This window comes from Budorcas taxicolor, chromosome 17 (genome assembly GCF_023091745.1).
Source record: "Budorcas taxicolor isolate Tak-1 chromosome 17, Takin1.1, whole genome shotgun sequence".
NCBI lineage: Eukaryota > Metazoa > Chordata > Mammalia > Artiodactyla > Bovidae > Budorcas > Budorcas taxicolor.
In genome coordinates, this window is record NC_068926.1 from 70966570 (window position 1) to 70991537 (window position 24968).

Sequence of the window (24968 nt, forward strand, 5' to 3'; positions counted from 1 at the left end):
AGCAATTTCCACACAGGCCAGGATCCAGTAAAAAGTGTCACTTTTATCAAGAACCAGAAAACTAAGTATTGAAGGGAAATGAGATGGCATAGACATCAATGCTGAGATGCCTCAGATGATGAAATCAGGTGACAGATATTTTTAGGGACAAGACATCAAATCTATTTGATGAGCATATACAAACACTCTTGGGTCCTAAGGAAAAGGAGATCAATGTTCCAGGAGAAAAAGTAGTCAGACTCACCTGAAAATACTTTAGGAGAAATAAAAAAGAAGTATCTGTACACTGTCCAAGACATGTAATACTTACTGCTGTTCAATTCATTCGTTTATTGAAAGGGTGTTTGGTGACAGGATAACAGAGCCGGCCTGCTTCCTCTCATAAGGCTTCCCGGGTGTCGCTAGAGGTAAAGAACCGCCTGCCCATGCAAGGGGCATAAGAGATGTGGGCACTGTCCCTGGGGTGGGAAGATCCTCTGGCGCAAGAAACGGCAATCTACTCCAGTATTCCTGCCTGGAGAATCCCATGGACAGACGGGCCTGGTGGGCTACAGTCCGCGGGGTCGCAGAACACTCAGACAGGATTGAGAACCAAGCAATTGAGCAGAACATTGCTCCCACTCTCAACGCCGTGAACGTTCCCCGGCTGCGTCACCAGGGGGCGCTGTGCCCCTGCTCAGAACCGGCAACCTCTCAACACACCCGCATGGTCCCCCGAGCTGGCCCTGCCCCCGGGCTCAGCGGCCTGAGTTGGACGGGACAGCAGGTGCTTCCTCTCAGGGGACAGACTCAGAGCCGCGGCCCCCAGGCCTCCTCCTGGGACTGAAGCTGCACCCGGGGCGAGCACCCAGAGTTGGAGGGTGAAGGGGTCAGGGGGTCATCAGTCCCCACCCTCTTAACAGAAAGAGAGGAGGGGAGGAGCCCCCCGAGCCCACCCCGTGCCCCCCTGCAGCTCTCCTCAGCCTGCGCCCGCTCCTCCTCATCTCTGCTCACAGCCTGCCCTCCCGCTCCCCTCACTCATGACTCTCCTCCCAATCCTGGGCCTCTCTCTTTCTACAGACATACACTGTTGACCTCCACAGTGATGACCCAGCTCATGCTCTTAGGAGGTCATGAACAGTTTCCAGATCTTCCTGAAACATTCCTTCCTCATCCCCCTCCTTGAACCTCTCTAGCCCTTCCTTCCCAGGGAGCCTCAGGTTTCCGGCTCTCAGGTGTGACCCCAGGTCTTCCCCTCCTCTCAGCTGTGACCCCAGGTCATCCCCTCCTCTCAGCTGTGACCCCAGGTCGACCCCTCCTCTCAGCTGTGGCCCCAGGTCATCCCCTCCTCTCAGCTGTGACCCCAGGTCGACCCCTCCCTGTTTCACCCCTGGTTCCTCCTCATTTCCCAGGGGATCCACTGCTGCCCCCCAGCAGCTGATTTATCCCATGAACACTCACACTGTGTCCAGTGTGCCCATCGAGTGAGGAGTCAGGAGGGGAGAGAAACCCTGGTCCTGAGACCTGCAGATGACTCCTGGCTGAGGAGCGTCTGTGCTCAGCTGCTGTGGGACTGACTTTATGCACAGTGAGCCCGGGTGAAGCTGCGGGTGCCCTGGGCTGGGAAAGCAGACCCTGTCCTGGGGCTCTGCCCCCGGGGCCCTGACTGCTGCTCTGTATGGACCACGCCTAAGTCAGGTTTGCTCCCCATGGTCCCGTCTGGGATTCCTGAGAACAGCTCATCTGCCTTGTCCTGTCCTGTCGCTCATCTCAGATCCGAGGCCGACCCATGGCTCTGATACCTCAGCCTGCCCTGTGTCACAGATAGGACGTCCTGCTAAGACATGAAAATCCTTCAGTGGAGATGCTGTGTCAGAAAGGCTTTAAAATGATCTTATTTAAAGAACAGAATCTACAAGGAAAATGATGTTTTGGAAATAGTACCACGGCAAGGTAAAATTAAAACAGAGCCAGAGTCGGACACAACTTAGTGACTGAACCACAACATTTTCTTCGGTTAAGTTTAGGCATCTGTTTTGAGGGATGACCTTAGATTTTTACTAATCCACGATCCCATTTTGGTTGACTTGAAATCTCAAAGTCACAGATCTACTGTGTAACACTCACATGCACTACAGGGTAGATTACACCTGGATCTTTTTTCCAACACAACACTTCCTGAACTGCGTGACTTCAAAGCCAGTTTTGGGAAAGTTGAGTTCTTAAGAGCTCTGATCACTAGGTCACAGGATGCATGTCTGGGCCAGGACACCAGGGGGCGGTGCCAAGCCATTCCTGTGGGTCTGCAGCTATGAGCTGAGCTGAGTCCCCTGGTGCTTCCTGGTGCTTCCTGCTCAGGGTTCCCAGCTGTGACCTCCCACCCCCAAGGCCCACACAACCCCGCCTCTGATCGCCCACTGGTCTTTCTCAGGCACAGGAAGCTGAGCCAGGTCCCAGAGGTCATCAGAGCATTGTGGGGGTTGGGGGAGGACGGTCATTTGCATGAGCGGCCCCGCCCCCTCTCAGGGTATGAAGAGGGGAAGCAGCGGTGTGGGGACGTTCTGCTCAGCTGCGGGGCCACAGACGGCAGGACGCCCTGACCGTGTCCACCATGGCCTGGTCCCCTCTGCTCCTCACCCTGGTCGCTCTCTGCACAGGTGACTGGATGGGGGTGGGGTGGGCAGGGGAGGGGTCTTGGGAAGACACACATGCTGTGTTCCCTGCTATCATGTCTGGACCCCCGAGTCACCATCTCTGTCTCTCTCCCTTCCAGGATCCTGGGCCCAGGCTGTGCTGACTCAGCCGTCCTCCGTGTCCGGGTCCCTGGGCCAGAGGGTCTCCATCACCTGCTCTGGAAGCAACATCGGTAGTAGTGGTGTAGGCTGGTTCCAACAGCTCCCAGGATCGGGCCTCAGAACCGTCATCTATTATAATAGCAATCAACCCTCAGGGGTCCCCGACCGATTCTCTGGCTCCAAATCAGGCAACACAGCCACCCTGACCATCAGCTCGCTCCAGGCTGAGGACGAGGCCGATTATTACTGTGGAAGTTATGACAGTAGTAGCAGCAATGGCACAGTGCTCCAGGCCAGGGGGGAAGCGAGACAAAAACCTGCTCTCCCCCAAGTCACGGGCCTCCCGGGCTGAAGCATCTGCTGCCAAAGCAGACACTTCTGTGGTCTGTTTGATTTAAAACAGAGGTCTGAGCCCCACCCCAGGAAATTGGTCTGGGAAATCCTTTCAGTTCTTCTTCATTCTTCGCCCTCACCAAGGCTTTGCTTTGGCAACCACATTTTATATGAATATCTGAAGTTGAGCAGAAGGCCCTGAATGCCAGAGGCGGGTCCTGGTGGACAGAGTACATGTCAGTCGGGTCAGAACCAGAGAGGCAGCGTCCAGCTGTGTCTGATCAGGACCCTCAGCTCCTCGGCCGTCCCTGGCAGAGATGAGGCCCGGGCTGCTGCTCCTGCCTCTCCTGTGAGCGCCTCTCAGGCTCCCCCAGGGCTCCAGGCCTGCGGGGACTAGACCAGGACTCCCGTGTCACTGGGGGAGCCAGGGCAGCCCAGGGGCTTCCTGCTCAGGCTCTGCTGGATGGACCTTCTGCTGCTGGCCCACCCTGGGTCCAGGTCATCGGGGGGTCTGCCCGAGCATGGAGGCTCCTCCTCTCCCCTCTGTCCTCAAAGTCCCTCCAGCAGCCCAGTCCCAGCAGAGGGTCTCAAAGGACACAGAAAATCTGTCTCCCACCGCTGGGGACACGGGGCCTGTTAGTTCTCTGTCTCAGTGTCCGAGGCAGGGGTCCGTCAGCGCATCTCAGCCCTGGGAGGCCCCCACGCCCTCGGCCTCTCTCCTGCACAGGGAGCAGGTCCTGCTCTCGGCCTCCTCTGTCCCCTCGTGGTGTCTGGGGCTCAGGCAGCATGGACTCAGCCAGGGTCACTGATACCATGGATGCTCAGCCACACTCACCTGCCTGGGAACAGCAACACCGTTGGCACCGAGAGGGCGGCTTGGCTGCCGTCTCAGTGGTGCTGAGTCCCAAGCTCTGAGCTCAGGAGTCACAACCCGCCCGCAGGGTCTCAGCGAGGCTGGCGGGCTCCGATGTGAGTGGGGCCCCCTGACCGTCTCTGGGCTGATTGTTCCTGCTCAGCTGGGACTCAGCCCTGCTGCTCACAGGAGGCCTCAGGCCAGGGGGAAGTGACCCCAACCATGAGCTCCCGGCCTCACCCCCACGTGGGGTCACAGAGCACAGGTCACACGCCTGTGTCCTACTCCCTGTCACTGCCCTTTCACTCACACGTGCGGGGTCTGCACATTGGCCGCCTGGGCTGTGGGCCCACAGTTAACAGAGATATAGTTTGGAATAAGTGGGATTATTCCTTCTAATTCTCCCTTTTCCCTTAAGCCTTAAATTTGCCTTATTCTCAATTTTCATACACACAAAATGACATATTTTCCACTGTATTGAGGAACCTGGCTCAATAGGCTCCATATCAAACAGTGAGGATCTTTGGCTGGGGAATCGGGCCTCAGACACAGATCCTGAGAAGGATCACAATTACTGCACGCTGTGGGACGCGGACACGGAGCAGCAGCTCAGAAATGGACGTAGAGTCATGTTTCGTTTCACGCGGTGAGAATAGGAGTGTTGTGGCCGTACGTCACAACTTACTGCAGAGGTTTTCACCCTAAGCCTCCTCAGCTGCTCCTCCCCACCCTTCTGCCCCGTGTGAGGTCATTTAGGGGAAAGGGAGATTAGAATACTCCACGACGCTCACACCATCTTGTCAGACGCATGCTCACTTTCAGATCCGCTCATGAGTCATGAGTCTTTTTGTTATTTTCATTTGATATTTTGGAGAATCTTAACTTCATAGTTGTATTAATGGCAACGCACTCCAGTATTCTTGCCTGGAGAATGCCACGGACAGAGGAACCTTGTGGGCTACAGTCCATGGGGTCGCAAGACTCAGTCACGAGTGAGTGACTTTCACTATTGATAACCTAAGTTGTAAGTGTATTGAGGCCACCCCCGTTTATTGATGGTTTCTCTCACCACAGAATAGCTGATCCCCTGGTGCTGCTGTGGGTGTCAACACTGAATCACCAGCCCTGAACCATGGACTCTTGTGACCAGCAATGGTTTCAGGGCCTGTGTGTGGGGGAGACCCCTGTCCCGTCAGAGACCACAGGTGACTCTGTGGCTCCCTGCACCCTCAGCAGTGACATCAGTGTCGGCCGCTCTGCTCTTACTGGAACGAGCAGAAGCCAGCGAGCCCTCCTCAGTCCTCCAGTCCTACCACTCAGACTCCAGGAAGAACCAGGCTCTGGGGTCCCTGCGAGTTTTCTGGATCCAAAGATGCCTCGGCCAGCACAGGGCTCCTGCTCGTCTCTGGGCTGCAGCGTGAGGACGAGGCTGACTCTGACCGTGCAGGCTGGTGCAACAGGGCTCCGCACAGTGACACAGGTAGACGGGAAACCGGGACGAGAGCCTCAGCCTGTCAGGGGCTTGTTCTTAGAGAACCATGAAATCTTAAATATTACCCTGGAACCAACTTATTCCTGAGGTATGTTCTGGTTCATAATATGTCTGCTCCCAATGGTACAGTCAGTTTTGCTGAAGTCTCAGAAAATGTAAGCAGATTCTGATGCCACTGAAGTGCCCCCTGGTCAGCCGGGTGATGACGGGAGCCGTGGAGCTGAGCTCCCTCACTTGAGATCAGGAACAGGAGGCTTTCCCCGATGCGCCTCCAGCAGAGTCCGTGGACCATCCCAGCAGGCAGATCGTCCCCCAGGGTGTGAACTCTGCTCCTGAAGGGGCAGAGCAGAGAGTGTGAGGAGTGAGGGGCACCGGGGATACATGGCAGGCGGCAGGGAGCCCCGGGAGTGGCTCTCCTGACCCCCAGGTGCTGGCTCTGTGCTGCCCTCTGCTCCTCTCGTCTCCACCCCATCGGAGCATTTCCTCCTTCAGGACTGGGGTGGTCTGTGGGCTGTCAGGAGCAGGGGCTCCCCAAGAGGTGCCCGTGTCCCGCTGCTTATGATGCCCCCGATGAGTCCAGATCGAAAGGCCCCACGTCCTGTAGAAGGAACAGCGGGGAAGCGGGGATCACCATGGCAATGATAAGAGATTCCAGGCAAAGCCCTGCCTTTGTGACCCAGGACAGAGCTGAGGGACACTCAGGGTTTCGGTGTCGGGGTCCAGCCCCCGCAGGATCCAGGGAAACCCTCAGGAGAAACCACGTCGGTGAATGAATGAATGAGAGAGGAAAGAATAGGAGCGAATCGTGTAGTGGAAAAATAGAGGAGAAAAGAGGCTGATGTTCCTTGGTTTACACGGAAACTCAATAAAGTCTCGAAACAAGTGACTTGCACCCTCTACGTAGGCCACAGGCACCCTTCCGGTCTCCCGAGGAAGTGAGACCCAGGGCACCTTCCTGTTCAGGTCTTAGAAGCCCAGGCGGATAAGTAGACACAGCGGACCTCTGTGCTCCAGATGGGAACTAGCCTGAAAGCAGAGTCAATTCAGTTCAGTTCAGTTCAGTTCAGTCGCTCAGTCATGTCCGACTCCTTGCGACCCCAGGAATCGCAGCACACCAGGCCTCCCTGTCCATCACCATCTCCTGGAGTTCACTCAGACTCACGCCCATCGAGTCCGTGATGCCATCCAGCAATCTCATCCTCAGTCATCCCCTTCTCCTCCTGCCCCTAATCCCTCCCAGCATCAGAGTCTTTCCCAATGAGTCAACTCTTCCAATGAGGTGGCCAAAGTACTGGAGTTTCAGCTTTAGCATCATTCCTTCCAAAGAAATCCCAGGGCTGATCTCCTTCAGAATGGACTGGTTGGATCTCCTTGCAGTCCAAGGGACTCTCAAGAGTCTTCTCCAACACCACAGTTCAAAAGCGTCAATTCTTGGGTGCTCAGCCTTCTTCACAGTCCAGCTCTCACATCCATACATGACCACAGGAAAAACCATAGCCTTGACTAGACGGACCTTTGTTGGCAAAGCAATGTCTCTGCTTTTGAATATACTATCTAGGATGGTCATAACTTTTCTTTCAAGGAGTAAGCGACTTTTAATTTCATGGCTGCAGTCACCATCTGCAGTGATTCTGGAGCCCAAAAAAATAGAGTCTGACACTGTATCTACTGTTTCCCCATCTATTTCCCATGAAGTGATGGGACCAGATGCCATGATCTTCATTTTCTGAATGTTGAGCTTTAAGCCAACTTTTTCCCTCTCTTCTTTCACTTTCATTAAGAGGCTTTTAAGCTCCTCTTCACTTCCTGCCATAAGGGTGGTGTCATCTGCATATCTGAGGTTATTGATATTTCTCCTGGCAATCTTGATTCCAGCTTGTGTTTCTTCTAGTCCAGCGTTTCTCATGATGGACTCTGCATAGAAGTTAAATAAGCAGGGTGACGATATACAGCCTTGACGCACTCCTTTTCCTATTTGGAACCAGTCTGTTGTTCCATGTCCAGTTCTAACTGTTGCTTCCTGACCTGCATACAGATTTTTCAAGAGGCAGGTCAGGTGGTCTGGTATTCCCATCTCTTTCAGAATTTTCCACAGTTGATTGTGATCCACACAGTTAAAGGCTTTGGCATAGTCAATCAAGCAGAAATAGATGTTTTTCTGGAACTCTCTTGCTTTTTCCATGATCCAGTAGATGCTGGAAATTTGATCTGATTCCTCTGCCTTTTCTAGAACCAGCTTGAACATCAGGGAGTTCACGGGTCATGTATTGCTGAAGCCTGGTTTGGAAATTTTTGAGCATTATTTTACTAGCATGTGAGATGAGTGCAATTGTGTGGTAGTTGGAGCATTCTTTGGCATTGCCTTTCTTTGGAATTGGAATGAAAACTGACTTTTTCCAGTCCTGTGGCCACTGCTGAATTTTCCAAATTTGCTGGCATATGGAGTGCAGCACTTTCACAGCATCATATTTCAGGATTTGAAACAGCTCAACTGGAATTCCATCACCTCCACTAGCTTTGTTTGTAGTGATGCTTTCTAAGGCCCACTTGACTTAACATTCCAGGATGTCTGGCTCTAGATGAGTAATCACATCATCATGATTATCTGCATCGTGAAGATCTTTTTTGTACAGTTCTTCTGTGTATTCTTGCCACCTCTTCTTAATATCTTCTGCTTCTGTTAGGTGCATACCATTTCTGTCCTTTATGGAGCCCATCTTTGCATGAAATGTTCCCTTGGTATCTCTAATTTTCTTGAAGAAATCTCTATTCTTTCCCTTTCTGTTCTTTTCCTCTATTTCTTTGCATTGATCCCTGAAGATGGCTGTCTTATCTCTTCTTGCTATTCTCTGGAACTCTGCATTCAGATGCTTATATCTTTCCTTTTCTCCTTTGCTTTTTGCCTCTCTTCTTTTCACAGCTATTTGTAAGGCCTCCCCAGACAGCCATTTTGCTGTTTTGCATTTCTTTCCCATGGGCATTGTCTTGATCCCTGTCTCCTGTACAATGTCAGGAACCTCAGTCCATAGTTCATCAGGCACTGTATCTATCAGATCTAGACCCTTAAATCTATTTCTCACTTCCACTGTATAATCATAAGGGATATGATTTAGGTCATACCTGAATGGTCTAGCGGTTTTCCCTACTTTCTTCAATTTGAGTCTGAATTTGGTAATAAGGAGTTCATGATCTGAGCCACAGTCAGCTCCTGGTCTTGTTCTTGCTGACTGTATAGAGCTTCTCCATCTTTGGCTGCAATGAATATAATCAATCTGATTTCGGTGTTGACCATCTGGTGATATCCATGTGTAGAGTCTTCTCTTGTGTTGTTGGAAGAGGGTGTTTGCTATGACCAGTGCATTCTCTTGGCAAAACTCTATTAGTCTTTGCCCTGCTTCATTCCACATTCCATGGCCAGATTTGCCTGTTACTCCAGGTGTTTCCTGACTTCCTACTTTTGCATTCCAATCCCGTAGAATGAAAAGGACATCTTTTTTGGGTGTTAGTTCTAAAAGGTCTGTAGGTCTTCATAAAACTGTTCAACTTCAGCTTCTTCAGCGTTACTGGTTGGGGCATAGGCTTGGATAACTGTGATATTGAATGGTTTGCCTTGGACACGAACAGAGATCATTCTGTCATTTTTGAGATTGGATCCAAGTACTGCATTTCGGACTCTTTTGTTGACCATGATGGCTACTCCATTTCTTCTGAGGGATTCCTGTCTCCAGTAGTAGATATAATGGTCATCTGAGTTAAATTCACCCATTCCAGTCCATTTTAGTTTGCTGATTCCTAGAATGTCGACGTTCACCCTTGCCATCTCTTGTTTGACCACTTCCAATTTGCCTTGATTCATGGACCTGACATTCCAGGTTCCTATGCAATATTGCTCTTTCAGCATCCGACCTTGCTTCTGTCACCAGTCACATCCACAACTGGGTATTGTTTTTGCTTTGGCTCCATCCTTTCATTCTTTCTAGAGTTATTTCTCCACTGATCTCCAGTAGCATATTGAGCACCTAATGACCTGGGGAGTTCCTCTTTCAGTATCCTATCATTTTGCCTTTTCATGCTGTTCATGGGGTTCTCAAGGCAAGAATACTGAAGTGGCTTGCCATTCCCTTCTCCAGTGGACGGGGAGACCAAGCTTCTTTGGTGAGCGTGTCCCGTCACTTTATTTTCAGAGAGGGCTTTTTTACCCTGAGTTGTACGTTGTGCAACGTGAAAAAAGCAGTCAACTCAGCATTCGATCAGTATTAACTTTTATCGGTACCAGGTTCTTTTCTGCAAGAGTCTTATTTTTGTACATTATATCTGGCCCGGAGGCCTGGTGATATTTTATGACCTCTTTTTGATAAAGGTTGGTCAGCCAGAGCAATAATTTTCCCTTAAAGTGTTTCTTCTTAAATTCCTAGCCTGCGTCACCGTTAAAATACAGAGTTACATTTTCATGGAGCAAAGATTCAGTGGGTTACAGCAAAGAAAGAACTTATTAACTCAAAGTCTAACATTGCTAATGCTAAAGCTGCTGCTTGTTTTTTCTACATCCTGACTATATGCACTCCCAGGAACACAATGAATAAGGGATGTGAGAACTTGGCAGCAAGCATTGGCTCAACAATGTTGCAAGAGTCTGGATAACCCTGCCAAGTAAGCTAGAACACTAACAGGAGGTTTGAATTGAAACACTCTTATCTTGTCCAGGAGACTTATTAGCTAGAGCCCTAAGTTGATTTTCTCCAGAGAAAGGTGGTCGGGGATAGCCCCGTGTTAATGTCAGAAGAGTTGGTGAAAGTCATGAAATAATAAAACAGACAGATTCTGGTTTGGGGGTAGATGCTCGAGAAGGGGGACCCCTGGAGGCCTGATCTCGTTTTTGCCCATCAGGCCTCTTCCTCATGACCTTTGCCATGGGCGGGATTCTCCACGCTGGCTCCCGGCATTTCGGCCCTGTTCTCTGCCTCCTGCTGGGTCCACCCGCCCTCCATGATCACTGTGGACCCCATCCTGATGAGGAGGCTGGTCATCAGTGTGACACAGCTATCACTAACCACAGCCACAAGGAATTCCCGTGTGATTGGGATGTCGGGCGGCTGCGGCCCGGCGCACTAGGCACGGCCGAGAGGAGTTACCCCACGTGTGAGGTGAGGGGCAGGGGCCGAGAGTGCCAGGCTGCGACGGCGTGGGAGCGGCAGAGAGGAGCTGCCCAAGTACGAGGTCAGGGGTGGCCGGGAGAAGCCACCTCGCACCCGAGGTTAGTGGTGGGGGCCCTGAGGAGCCACCCTGGGCCCGAGGCCAGGGGCGGCGGCCGGGAGGAGCAACCCGAGGAGCGGTGGCTGCGCGGGCACAGGATGGCCTAGGGGAGCTATGCCACGCTGAATGTCAGGAAGGGCGGCAGTGAGGAGGTACCCCTCGTCCAAGGTAAGGAGCAGCGGCTGTGCTTTGCTGGAGCAACCGAGAAGAGATACCCCACGCACAAGGTAAGAGAAATCTGATTAAGATGGTAGGTGTTGCAAGAGGGCATCAGAGGGCAGACACACTGAAACCATACTCACAGAAGACTAGTCAATCTAATCACACTAGGACCACAGCCTTGTCTAACTCAATGAAACCAAGCCATGCCTGTGGGGGGCAACCCAAGACGGGCGGGTCATGGTGGAGAGGTCTGACAGAATGTGGTCCACTGGGAAAGGGAATGGCAAACCACTTCAGTATTCTTGCCTTGAGAACCCCATGAACAGCATGAAAAGGCAAAATGATAGGATACTGAAAGAGGAACTCCCCAGGTCATTAGGTGCCCAATATGCTACTGGAGATCAGTCTCCAGAAAGAATGACGGGATGTGGACATGACTGGTGATAGAAGCAAGGTCGGATGCTGAAAGAGCAATGTTGCATAGGAACCTGGAATGTCAGGTCCATGAATCAAGGCAAATTGGAAGTGGTCAAACAAGAGATGGCAAGGGTGAACGTCGACATTCTAGGAATCAGCAAACTAAAATGGACTGGAATGGGTGAATTTAACTCAGATGACCATTATATCTACTACTGCGGGCAGGAATCCCTCAGAAGAAATGGAGTAGCCATCATGGTCAACAAAAGAGTCCGAAATGCAGTACTTGGATGCAATCTCAAAAACGACAGAATGATCTCTGTTCGTCTCCAAGGCAATCCATTCAATATCACAGTTATCCAAGCCTATGCCCCAACCAGTAACGCTGAAGAAGCTGAAGTTGAATGGTTTTATGAAGACCTACAAGGCCTTTTAGAACTAACACCCAAAAAAGATGTCCTTTTCATTCTAGGGGACTGGAATGCAGAAGTAGGAAGTCAAGAAACACCTGGAGTAGCAGGCAAATGTGGCCTTGGAATGCGGAATGAAGCAGGGCAAAGACTAATAGAGTTTTGCCAAGAGAACGCACTGGTCATAGCAAACACCCTCTTCCAACAACACAAGAGAAGACTCTGCACATGGACATCACCAGATGGTCAACCCAAAATCAGATGGATTATATTATTTGCCGCCAACGATGGAGAAGCTCTTTACAGTGAACAAAAACAAGACCAGGAGCTGACTGTGGCTCAGATCATGAAAATCTTATTACCAAATTCAGACGTAAATTGAAAAAAGAAGGGAAAACCACTAGACCATTCAGGTATGACCTAAATCAAATTCCTTATGATTATACAGTGGAAGTGAGAAATAGATTTAAGGGCCTAGATCTGATAGATAGAGTGCCTGATGAACTATGGAATGAGGTTCATGACATTGTACAGGAGACAGGGATCAAGACCATCCCCATGGAAAAGAAATGCAAAAAAAGCAAAATGGCTCTCTGGGGAGGCCTTACAAATGGCTGTGAAAAGAAGAGAGGCGAAAAGCAAAGGAGAAAAGGAAAGATATAAGCATCTGAATGCAGAGTTCCAGAGAATAGCAAGGAAAGATAAGAAAGCCTTCCTCAGTGATCAATACAAAGAAAGAGAGGAAAAGAACAGACTGGGAAAGACTAGAGATCTCTTCAAGAAAATTAGAGACACCAAGGGAACATTTCATGCAAAGATGGGCTCGATAAAGGACAGAAATAGTCTGGACCTAACAGAAGCAGAAGATATTAAGAAGAGGTGGCAAGAATACACAGAAGAACTGTGCAAAGAAGATCTTCACGACCCAATAATCATGATCGTGTGATCACTAATGTAGAGCCAGACATCCTGGAATGTGAAGTCAAGTGGGCCTTAGAACGCATCACTATGAACAAAGCTAGTGGAGGTGATGGAATTCCAGTTCAGCTGTTGCAAACCCTGAAAGAAGATGCTGTGAAAGTGCTGCACTCAATATGCCAGCAAATTTGGAAAACTCAGCAGTGGCCACAGGACTAGAAAAGGTCATTTTTAATTCCAATCCCAAAGAAAGGCAATGCCCAAGAATGCTCAAACTACTGCACGATTGCACTCATCTCACGTGCTAGTAAAGTAATGCTCACAATTCTCCAAGCCAGGCTTCAGCAATATGTGAACTGTGAACTTCCTGAGGTTCAAGCTGGTTTTAGAAAAGGCAGAGGAACCTAAGATGAAATTGCCAATATCCACTGGATCATGGAAAAAGAAAGAGAGTTCCAGAAAAACATGATTTCTGCTTGATTGATTATGCCAAAGCCTTTGACTGTGGATCACAATAAACTGTGGAAAATTCTGAAAGTGATGGGAATACCAGACCACCTGACCTGCCTCTTGAGAAATCTGTATGCAGGTCAGGAAGCAGCAGTTAGAACTGGACATGGAACAACAGACTGGCTCCAAATAGGAAAAGGAGTACATCAAGGCTGTATATTGTCACCCTGCTTATTTAACTTCTATGTGGAGTACAGCATGAGAAAGGCTGGACTGGAAGAAGCACAAGCTGGAATCAAGATTGCTGGGAGAAATATCAATAACCTCAGATATGCAGATGACACCACTGTGATGGCAGAAAGTGAAGAGGAACTGAAAAGCCTCTTGATGAAAATGAAAGTGGAGAGTGTAAAAGTTGGCTTAAAGCTCAACATTCAGAAAAGAAAGATCATGGCATCTGGTCTCATCACTTCATGGGAAATAGATGGGGAGTCAGTGGAAACATTATTGTTATACAATTGCAAAGAGTGTAGAGGAAAATAAAAGTCTGTCCTTTCTTCCTCCTTGAGACTTCCAGAACCCTCTCTCCTTGGGGACCCCTAGACTTCTTATCAACCTACCTAGGAAATGACTCTCTCATCCCCAAAGTCCAGGATCTAGTGAAAAATATCACTGATATCAAGACCAGGAAAATAAGTAACCATGGGAAAGAGACTTATATAGACATCAATGCTGAGATGACTCAGATGATAAAATCAGGTGACAGATACTTGCAGTGAACAAGCATCAAATCTATTTGATGAGGAAGTATAAGCACTTTTGGGGAAAAGGGAAAAGGAAATAAATGCAAAAAATACAGTTACAAGAACAAAGTGTGGCTTCCCTCATGGCTCCATCCGTACAGAATCCGCCTGCAATGCAGGAATCCGCCTGCAATGCAAGAGACCCAGGTTCGATTCCTGGGTCTGGAAGATCTCCTGGAGAAGGAAATGGCAGCCCACTCCAGTGTTCTTGCCTGGAGAGCCCCGTGGGCACAGGAGCCTGGCGGCTGCAGACCACGGCGGTCCCAAGAGTGGGGCACGCGGCTTAGCAACTAAACCAGCACCACCGCGAGCACACAGTAGGCGGAAACCTGGAAATACAGCAGGTGAAAGTAAAAAGGAAACGCATCTGTTGAGCTCAAAGACGTGTGATGCTTAGTGTCATTTAATGAATTTGTTCCTTGTTGGAGTATTTGATGACCTGAGAAAAGGCAGTTGCCCCTCCTTCCTCGCAATTTCCCCACCATGATCATTCCCCGAGCACGTCACCAGGGGGCGCTGTGCACTTGCTCCGCACTTGCAAAGCCTGAACACACCACATGGTCCCCTGACTGCATGAGTCCCCAGGCTCACTGGCCTGAGCTGGACGTGACAGCAGGTGCGTCCTCTCAGGGGACAGACTCCGAGCCCTGAACCCCCAGGCCTCCTGCGGGGAGTGAAGCTGCAAAGGGGGCCCATGAGTGACAGCTGGAGGGTTTTGGGCTCAGGGGTGTATGAGGCCCCACCCTCTTCCCCAGGATCAGAGGAGGGGAGCAATGCCCAGATCCCAGTCCCACGCACCCCTCAGCTCCCCTCAGTCTCCTCCTGCCCCTCCTCAGCTCTTTCCTAAGTGCCTCCCTTCCCTGCCCCTGCCCCTCTGACTCATGGCTTTCCCAGTCCTGGCCTCCGTTCTTTCTACAACCCTGCACCCCGTGACCTCCTCCAGCATGATCAAGTTCACTTTGTCAAAAGCCGTGGACATGTTTTCAGATCTTGCTGAACGGGACCCTCACTTCCTCGTCCTCCCCTTGAACCCCTCCGACGTCTCCCTTCTGCAGAAGCCTCAGCAATCAGACTCTCAGGTATGGGTCCTCTCTGTGTCCCTGGGGAGCCCCAGGACAGACCCAGCTCAGGTCACCCTCCCAGATGTGATACTGAACCCTGGGGGACACACAGAACTCAGGGAGGGGTTTGGTTGGTCAGAGGACAGGGGCATATTGTATGAGGGGCCCTTTCTCCTGGGCCTGGGGGCATGAGAGACGGGCAGTAGCAGCCTCAGCAGAGCTCCGGGGCGGCTGCACCTCGGCCTGGACTCCCCTCTCCCTCTTGACGCCCCTCCTTCACTGCACAGGTCAGGACAGCCCTCAGCACCCTGACTCCCCCTCCCTGACCACCCCCACCACATGCAGCAAAGGTACCTCCCTGTCCTTCCTCAGGACATACAGGGTGCTGTGCTTTCAGGGTCCCTCTCCCAGCCTGTGCTGACGCAGCCGCCCTGAGCATCTGCCTCCCTGGGAGCCTCGGCCAAGCTCAGCTGCACCCTGAGCAGCGGCTACAGCAGCTACTATGTGGGCTGGCACCAGAAGGTCCCAGGGAGGGGTCCCCGTTTCCTGATGCGAGTGGGCACCAGTGGTGTTGCTGGATCCAAGGGGGATGGGATCTCTGACCACTTCTCAGGCTTGGGCTCTGGACTGAGGGTGCCTGACCTTCTAGAATGTCCCGGAGGAGGACGAGGCTGACTACATCTGTGGGGCAGACCATGGCAGTGGGAGCAGCTTCGTGTAACCCACAGTGACACGGGCAGAGAAGTGAGACAGAAACCCCAGTGGTGGCCCCGCCGCCTCCCCTCCCATCACCAGACCCACAGTTTAGAGGGTGCCTCCTGACCTGCCTCGAGAGTTGCCACCTCATCAAGTATTCTCATAACTCAGCACCTCTCTGGGAGGAAGGTCTGTCTTTGCACAACCTTCCTGGTCTTGGTCCACAGCAAATGTTCCCCAGGTCTGTAAAATGTAAGCCAATCTAGACCAAATTTCAGTGACACATATGATGTCATGAACTTCAAAGCTGCAGAACAGGATCCCCTTATCCTTCACTTTGTCAGTCTGTACTACATTCACTTGGAGCTTCCCAGGTGGGAAAGCGAGTGGCAAAGAACTCGCCTACCAATGCAGGAGATGTAAGGGACGTGCGTTCGATCTCTGGCTCGGGAATATCCCATGGCAACCCACTCCAGAATTCTTTCCTGGAGAATCCCATGGACAGAGGAGCCTAGTGAGCTACAGTCCATGAGGTCGCAAAGAGTTGCAAACAACTGAAGCGGCTCAGCACACACAGCCTTCGCTTAGCTCACCACTGGGGAAAATAAACATCAGATGGGTCCTTCTGACAGTGGTTGGAATTGGTTCCTTGGGTGCACATGCGATATGTAGTAAAGAGTGTCCCAGGGAAAGTGATGGTGCTGAGGGCTTTACTGCCTTTCAGCAATGAGGGAAGATGAGGGCTAAGAGGAGTGGAAGATTGAAAGAGGGAAATCACACTGAAGAGGGTCGATCCTGGGTGAGGATATAGGGGATTCATGAGGCTGCTCTTCAAGGATTTTTGTAATTTCAACAGAATTTTTTACCCAGTGACAAGTGTGTATGAAAGAAAACCCCCATCCCTGTCCACTATGATGTGTGTCTGCCCCATATTAACAGATCACTCAAGTGACCAGCTTCTATGCTTCCGCCACGTTTTCTAGGTCAAGTACTCTGCCTGGAGGCTGGGACATCCCAGGGGCCAGAGGAGGTGCCCAGGGCCAGGAGGAGGTGCCAAGCAGAGTCCCAGAGAGGGTTCCAGGCCAGAAAAGAGGGAAACCACTCGGAGATCCGGAAGACTGTGCAAACTGTCCTCCCTGATGGGGGGTCCCTATTCCCTTTGAGGTCTGTCCCCGGGGAGCTTCTGGTCCTGGTAACCTAACCAGCCAGTTCAGGTTCTGGTCCCTCCTTCTCATCCATGTGGAGTCTTTGCCAAGTCTGGGTCAGAGAGAAGATGCGGAAACGTGAGGAGTCAGAATGTGGCTCCAAGTAGAAGTGGCTCCTGGGAGAGTCTGTGCAGAGGACAGGCACAGCTGTGGGCAGAGGCCCCGCAGGGCGACCTGTGTGCAGTTAGGTGTGTGATGAGTGTGTATCAGGATATTACAAGTGTGTTTTTTTGTTCCTGTGTTAATGTGGTTTTTGCTATTATTGGTGTTCAGTTTATTTTTAAAATGTCTTCCTATAAAGCAAACGTATACAGAAACACTAACACTTGATCTGATAATGGAATTACTGTATTAAGTTTTCCTTTAGAGTATTTGGATCACTATTTAACCAGAGTGATTTATAATCTTCCCACTTCTGTGTTTTATTTTCAGGTGAATGTCCACCACTTAAACTGCCTTCTTAAAGAACTAGGAAATTTTACATCATTTGCAATGTTTTATCAAATAAACATACCAAGCGAATCTATGGGAACAAAGTAGTTGCTGGAGTTTGCTAGCTATTTTTTTAGATATTTCTGGTAAATAAGTTTATATTATGTCTTTTGTGGGGTAATTCAATGATAAAATTTCCAGGTTTTCCTGGAAAAAAGTAATCTCTTTAGTTATATTTTCTACCAGACCAAAGTCGTACCTTCCTAGGAAAGTATGATGTGAAAGTGAAAGGCTCCCAGTCGTGCCCGACTCTTGGTGAAACCACAGACTGTCCAGCCCATGGAATCCTCCAGGCCAGAATCCTAGAGTGGGTAGCCTTTCCCTTCTCCAGGGGATCTTCCCGAGCCAGGGATGGAACCCAGGTCTCCCGTGTTGCAGGCAGGTTCTTTGACAGCTGAACCCCCAGGGAAGCCCAGGAAAGTATGATATCCCGGCTTTTTCGATGGTTTTCCTGCAGCTCCTGCCCCATCTCCCCTCTGTTCTGTGTCTGCAGGTTCCCTCTCCCAGCCTGTGGTGACTCAGCCGGCCTCCCTCTGGGCATCTCTGGGAGCATCAGCCAGACTCCCAGACTGCACCCTGCACAGTGGGCCAATGTTGGTGGCTAGCAAATATCCTGTTTCCAGCAGAAGCCAGGGAGCCCTCCCCAGGACCTCCTGGTGTTCAAGTCAGACTCCAATAAGCCCCAGGCCTCCGGGGTCCCCAGTCACTTCTCTGGATCCAAGGCTGCCTCAGCCAGTGAAGGGCTCCTGCTCATCTCTGGGCTGCAGACTCAGGATGAGGCTGATTATGATTGCTACTGTCACCAAAACACTGGTATTCACCAGGGGCTTCAGGCCCACAGCGGCCCTGTGCCCTCCCTCACGCAGCTGTCCCTGCTGCTCTGCCTGGACCGTGTCTAACTCCAGTTAACCTCCTGTGGTCACTTCTGAGCTTCCGGAGAACAACAGATCTGACCTGTCACGTACTGCCCCTCATCTCAGATCTGACACTCACCCATGGCTCTGATCGTGCAGATTGCCACGTTTTGACACACACCTTCCTAATCAGAGATAAAAATCCTGCAGTGGAGATGCTATAAGTGGCAGAAAGAGGCTGATTCCTGCTCTGCTTCACTCAGAAACCCCAAAATTAATAATGCAAGTATCTGGGTAAAAATTAAGTTTTACTTAATTTTAATAAAAATTTTCAAAAGATTCACCTTGCGTCATTGATTTAATATTTTCTTAATAAGAAAAGAAACTTACAAAGATGATTATATTTCAGATATGGAACTCTTGTCAATGAAAAATTGAAATAAGCATAGATTTTCCTTCAATTAAACTCATGCACATATTTAAAGTAATGACCTTAAAATTTTCACTAATCCATTAACATAGTTTCACACATTTACTGTCTCAGGGAATCCCAGGGGGTCCAGTGGCTAAGACTCCACGTTCCCAGTGCAGTCAGCCTGGTTTCATCCCTGGTCGGGGAACTAAAATACCACACGCCACAGTGAAGACACCACCCAGACAAACAGAGAAATACATATTTATAAGAGTCTCACAGTCACACCTACAGTGTAACACACTCATGCAGCGCAGGACAGACCACAGTCGGGCCATTCTTCTCCAGACAAACTTCCCCTTAACTGTGTCTTCTCGGACCCACTGACTGGGACGACTGGTCCTACCACCCACCACGTATCAGGCTCCCTGGGAACAGACGCTGCTCAGGGCCTTTCAGAGTCTCAATAAAAAGTGCCATGAGGATCACAGCCCTGCTCCCTGCAGCCTGTGCCCTGTGCCTGCAGCAGAGACGCCCAGTAGGGGTCACTTCGTAAGAGGGGACACAGCGACGGGAGTGCACCGTGTGGAAAGCCTCACAGAGTGAAGATCCAGACACTCAGGAATCCAGAGTCCCACCCCCGGCCTCTCCCCCTGCACCTTCCCACCTCCACAGAGAAGGGCCCCCTCCTCACGGCTGAGGGGACGCACAGAGGAAGCAGGGCTCCGGCCACCAGGGAGGGGACGCACAGAGGAGGGACCCGCTCTCCCGCCCAGAAGGGGACGGGCCTCCCCGGGGCCAGCACTGCCCTGACCTCATCCTGATGGAGAGGAACCTGTGCCCCAGAAGCCCTCTCAGTCCTGACCCCGAGCAGCCCAGCGAGACGTGGACAGACTCGGCCTGAGGGGCCTCAGGGGGGCACACAGGGGCCTGAGGTCACAGCGGACACAGAGGAGGCCCCTGAACTGGCTCTGAGGCGGGGACAGTGCCCAGGGCAGGGGCAGGAGCTGTCCCTGAGGGCTCCGCTCTCCAGGGCACAGGGAGCGAGTCCGGGCCTGGACACCAGGGGGCGCGCGAGGGCCACTCCTGAGCTGGTTAGTGGGGTGAGCGCGGGGCCCAGGCCCTGGCACTGCCAGGCAACCAGTGCTCAGGGCGCCTGGATGGGACCTCCCGGCCCTGGGCCCCCACAGCCCCGCCCCAGTCCACACCCTGCCCCCCTCAGGCACAGGGACAGGAAGCAGGGCCCAGGGAGGGGTCACAGAGCTGGGTGGGGAGAGAGCTGGGGGGTCAGAGAGCTGGGGGGTCAGAGAGCTGGGGGGTCAGAGAGCTGGGGGGTCAGAGAGCTGGGGGGTCAGAGAGCTGGGGGGCGGGGCGGGGAGGACGGTCATTTGCATGAGAGGCCCCGCCCCCTCTCCGGCTATGAAGAGGGGAAGGGGCGGTGTGGGGATGCTCTGCTCAGCTGTGGGGCCACAGACGGCAGGACGCCGACATGTCCACCATGGCCTGGTCCCCTCTGCTCCTCACCCTGGTCGCTCTCTGCACAGGTGACTGGATGGGGGGACAGGGGAAGGGCCCTGGGAAGACGCAAGGGCCTTGTTCCCCGCTGTCGTGTCTGGACCCCCGAGTCACCATCTCTGTCTCTCCCCCTTCCAGGAACCTGGGCCCAGGCTGTGCTGACTCAGCCGTCCTCTGTGTCCAAGTCCCTGGGCCAGAGCGTCTCCATCACCTGCTCTGGAAGCAGCAACATTGGAATATTTGGTGTGAGCTGGTACCAACAGCTCCAAGGATCGGCCCCCAAAACCCTGATCTATGGTAGTAACAAATGACCCTCGGGGGTCCCCGACCGATTCTCTGGCACCAAGTCTGGCAACACAGGCACCCTGACCATCACTTCGCTCCAGGCTGAGGACGAGGCCGATTATTACTGTGCGTCTGCTGACCTCAGTCTTAAGAGTCCCACAGTGCTCCAGGTCAAGGGGGAAGTGAGACAAAAACCTGCTGTCCTCTCAGAGTCGGGGCTCTGGGGGCAGAAACATCCTCTGCAAAGGCCGCCGCTTCATTTTTCTGTTTGGCCTAAGATTTTGCTCAGTCACACCACGGAACTTGATCCAGAAAAAGCTGTTCACATCTTTCTTCATTCACCCCTTCTCCAGCTTTCCTTGGCAGCAACACATTGTCTGATTTTCTCAACTTGAGCAGAAATCGCCAGTGCCAGGGGCAGGTGCCCTGGGGTCCGAGTCCATGATGGGTCGGGTCGGAACGAGAGGAGCACAGTCCAGTTCTGTCTGACTCTGGACTCGTCAGAGCGTCCAGTATGCGTCCCAGGCCCAGCAGCTCTCCTCCTCTCTGAGGCTAGTAGTGGACGCGGGGGGGTCCCTGTTCGGGTCCCTGGCCTCAAGTCTGGCATTCAGGCTCCTCGGCCATCACTGGGCTGAGCTGAGGCCCAGGCTGATGCTCCTGCTTTTCCTGTGACAGCCTCTCAGGCTCAGCCAGGGCTCCAGGCTCCTGGCCAGGCAGCCTGGGAACCTCCTCCACTGGCCTTTGCCCACGTGGGGAGCAGGGTTCTCACTGGAGACTGAGTTTCCTGCACCTGGGCCCCAGGGGACATGAGAGCTCTCAGCTGTGAGCAACAGTCTTGCCTCTCACTTCCTGCTCCTCTGTCCAGGGGTCAGTGCCTAGACCTGAGGTCCAGGCTCGGATGGACGGGAAATTACACAACAAAAATGTCAGTGAACTTGACCTCCAGCGATACCTGCACAGAGGGTGAGAGACCCAGGGGAGGGACTTTCTCCATGTCAACAACTTCGTCTCAAGAGCAGGGTCCTGGGGGCCCTCCTCCACGACGTGGACCCCTCCCTTCGTGTCCTCACTCCTGAACCAAAACTGTCCTTTAGGGAGAGTGACGGGACGTGGGTTTGGAGGCCTTTGCCCTGCCTTGCGCTCCTGACATCTGGGCACAGGGCGCGGGGCATCCATGCTTCCTGTCGCCTTCTCACCCTCCTTCAAGGGGGGTCCTGACGGCTCTGTCCTTTACCAGCTCCTCTCTTCACCTGTTTTCCTCTTTTTCCTACACGAGCAACCATGCGTTGGAACAATAGGAAAAGGATTCAGTATGAACATTTTGTTTGATATGAGATGACTCTCGCAAACACGTGTTGAGAAAAGAAAATAACCGTATGAATTTTATTAAACAGCTAATGTACCAGAACATCTAATCTGAATACAAAACCATAATTCTACGTTACGTTTATTAGCATTATTTTTGTCCCTTAATTTCCCCAGTTAATGGAGACATTGAGTCCTCCTGCACAAAATTACATGTATGTAAATGAGTATGTACTAGCATTTGTGTCTACAATTGTGTCTAGGTGTTTCTATTTTTACATTCATTTTATTCTTGCTTCTAAATTTATTTTTAATACATCTTAATATAAAGTGTAACTTGTAGATGGGAAAAATAACATTTGGTATCAGTTTCAACTTTTTAAATTTGGTATTGGAATTTTTTGTTAACTTTCTGATTACAAGATTTTGATCAATATTTAATGTTCGTGGTTTGTAATTTTTCCTCATATATTTTATCAGGTATCTGTACAACAGTTTTAACTAATTCTTAAAGAACTAGGAAATATACATCTCTTTTAATGTTTTTAAAAAGACATTCATACAGTGCAAATCAATTAGAACAATGTAGTGGCGAGTTTGTTACATATTTCAGGTGAGGAAATACATGTTATGTCTTTTTGTGGACTAATTCCACAGTAAAATTTCCATCTTTTTCTAGGGAAATTAATCTTCCTACTTGTTTTCTCTACTAGAGCCACCATCATCGTAGAAAAGTTTGCATTTTACCTCAATTCTAGAGGCTATTTTTGTTTAGTTTTGCTTTTTATTTCCCATATTGTACCAGCAGGTGGCGATGTAGGACTGCCCTGGGGTCCAGGCACAGATTCTCAGGGAGCACTCTCAGTTCAGGAGCTGGGCTGGGGGCGGGGCCTGAGCTCCGGGGGGTACTCAGCAGTGTGTCCACTCCGGCTGCAGAGTCCCCTGAGCAGGGACATGTGTGGTCTCAGCAGGGGCTTCCTCCAGGGCCTCCCACGAGGGAACCCCCCTCCACCCCGTGATCTGGGCTGTGAACTGAGCTCCACCACCAGGGCTCAAGGAGGGGCGGGGTGGGCCCTGAGAGGACCCCTATTTGCATGGCAGCCCCTCCTCTGGCAGAGGCTGAGGGAGAAAAGGAGGCCTGATGCAGCCCAGCCCACTGTGGGGACCAGGGTCCTGTGAGCACCATGGCCTGGACTCCTCTCCTGCTGGTCTCCTCTCTCTCTGCACAGGTAGGGGCGGGCCCCAGGCACCAGGGCTCAAGCCCCCAGCCTCATCAGCCCCTGGGGCGCAGACTCTGGGACTGTTTCCTGCAGCTTCTGCCCCATCTCCCCTGTGTCTGTGTCTGCAGGTTCCCTCTCCCAGCCTGTGCTGACTCAGCCGGCCTCCCTCTCTGCCTCTCTGGGAGCATCAGCCAGACTCTCCCGCACCCTGAGCAGTGGCTACAATGTTGGCAACTCTAGCATATACTGGTATCAGCAGAAGCCAGGGAGTCCTCCCTGGTACCTCCTGTATTGTTACTCAGACTCCAATAAGAACCAGGGCTCCAGGGTCCGCAGCCACTTCTTTGGATCCAAAGACACCTCGGCGAAGGCAGGGCTCCTGCTCATCTCAGCTACAGGCTGCGGACGAGGCTGACTATGACTCTGCTACCCATTACAGCAGTACTGACACGGCACTCCAGGCCCGCAGACCCACGGCCCTGCCTGGGAAACCCGTATGCAGGTCGAGAACCTGCGCTTAGAACCAGACGTGGAACACCAGTGAAAGTGAAAGTGAAAGGTGCTCAGTCATGTCCATCTCTTTGCAACCCCATGGGCTGTATAGTCCGTGGAGTTCTCCAGGCCAGAACACTGGAGTGGGTAGCCTTTCCCTTCTCCAGGGGATCTTTCCAACCCAGGGATCAAACCCAGGTCTCCCACATTGCAGGCAGATTCTTTACCAGGTGAGCCACAGGGGAAACCCAAGAATACAGGTGTGGGTGGCCCCATGGAACAACAGACTGGATCGGAACTAGGAAAGGACTACAACAAGGCTGTATATTGTCACCCTGTTTATTTATCTTATATGCAGAGTACATCATGAGAAACGCTGGGCTGGAGGAAGCACAAGCTGGAATCAAGATTGCCTGGAAAAATAGCAATAACCTCAGATGTGCAGATGACACCACCCTTGTGTCAGAAAGCAAAGAAGAACTAAAGAGCCTCTTGATGAAAGTGAAAGAGGAGAGTGAAGAAGTTGGCTTAAAGCTCAACATTCAGAAAACTAAGATCATGGAAACTGGTCCCATCAGTTCAGTTCAGTTCAGTTCAGTTCAGTCACTCAGTCGTGTCCAGCTGTTTGCGACCCCATGAATTGCAGCACGCCAGGCCTCTCTGTCAATCACCAACTCCCGGAGTTCACTCAGACTCATATCCATCGAGTCAGTGATGCCATCCAGCTATCCCATCCTCGGTCGTCCCCTTCTCCTCCTGCCTCCAATCCCTCCCAGCATCACAGTCTTTTCCAGTGAGTCAACTCTTCGCATGAGGTAGCCAAAGTACTGGAGTTTCAGCTTTAGCATCATTCCTTCCAAAGAAATCCCAGGGCTGATCTTCTTCAGAATGGACTGGTTGGATCTCCTTGCAGTCCAAGGGACTCTCAAGAGTCTTCTCCAACACCACAGTTCAAACACATCAATTCTTCGGTGCTCAGCCTTCTTCACAGTCCAACTCTCACATCCATACATGACCACTGGAAAAACCATAGCCTTGACTAGACGGACCTTTGTTGGCAAAGTAATGTCTCTGGTTTTGAATATGCTATCTAGGTTGGTCATAACTTTTCTTCCAAGGAGTAAGTGTCTTTTAATTTCCTGGCTGCAGTCACCATCTGCAGTGATTTTGGAGCCCAAAAAAATAAAGTCTGCCACTGTTTCCACTGTTTCCCCATCTATTTCCCATGAAGTGATGGGACCGGATGCCATGATCTTCGTTTTCTGAATGTTGAGCTTTAAGCCCATCACTTCATGGCAAATAGATAGGGAAACAATGGAAATAAGTGAGAGACTTTACTTTCTTGGGCTCCAAAATCACTGCAGATGGTGATTGCAGCCATGAAAATAAAAGGCGCTTACTCCTAGGAAGAAATGCTATGACCATCCTAGATAGCATAGTAAAAAGCAGAGACATTACTTTGCCAACAAATGTCCATATAGTCAAGGCTATGGTTTTTCCAGTGGTCATGTATGGATGTGAGATTTGGACTATAAAGAAAGCTGAGTGCTGAAGAATTGATGCTTT

General features: G+C 51.3%; 2 pseudogenes and 1 gene segment (V, D, J or C); all 3 read left to right on the top strand.

Annotated features, from left to right (window-relative positions):
- The first annotated feature begins 2561 nt into the window (after positions 1 to 2561).
- Positions 2562 to 3126, top strand: LOC128062139 (immunoglobulin lambda variable 1-40-like). The segment is given in 2 exon segments: positions 2562 to 2636; positions 2753 to 3126. Coding segments are annotated over 2 exon segments (420 nt in total).
- Positions 3127 to 20083: 16957 nt separating this feature from the next.
- On the top strand, positions 20084 to 21352 carry LOC128062140 (immunoglobulin lambda variable 1-40-like; annotated as a pseudogene).
- Positions 21353 to 22874: 1522 nt separating this feature from the next.
- Positions 22875 to 23431, top strand: LOC128062141 (probable non-functional immunoglobulin lambda variable 5-48; annotated as a pseudogene).
- Positions 23432 to 24968: the final 1537 nt, after the last annotated feature.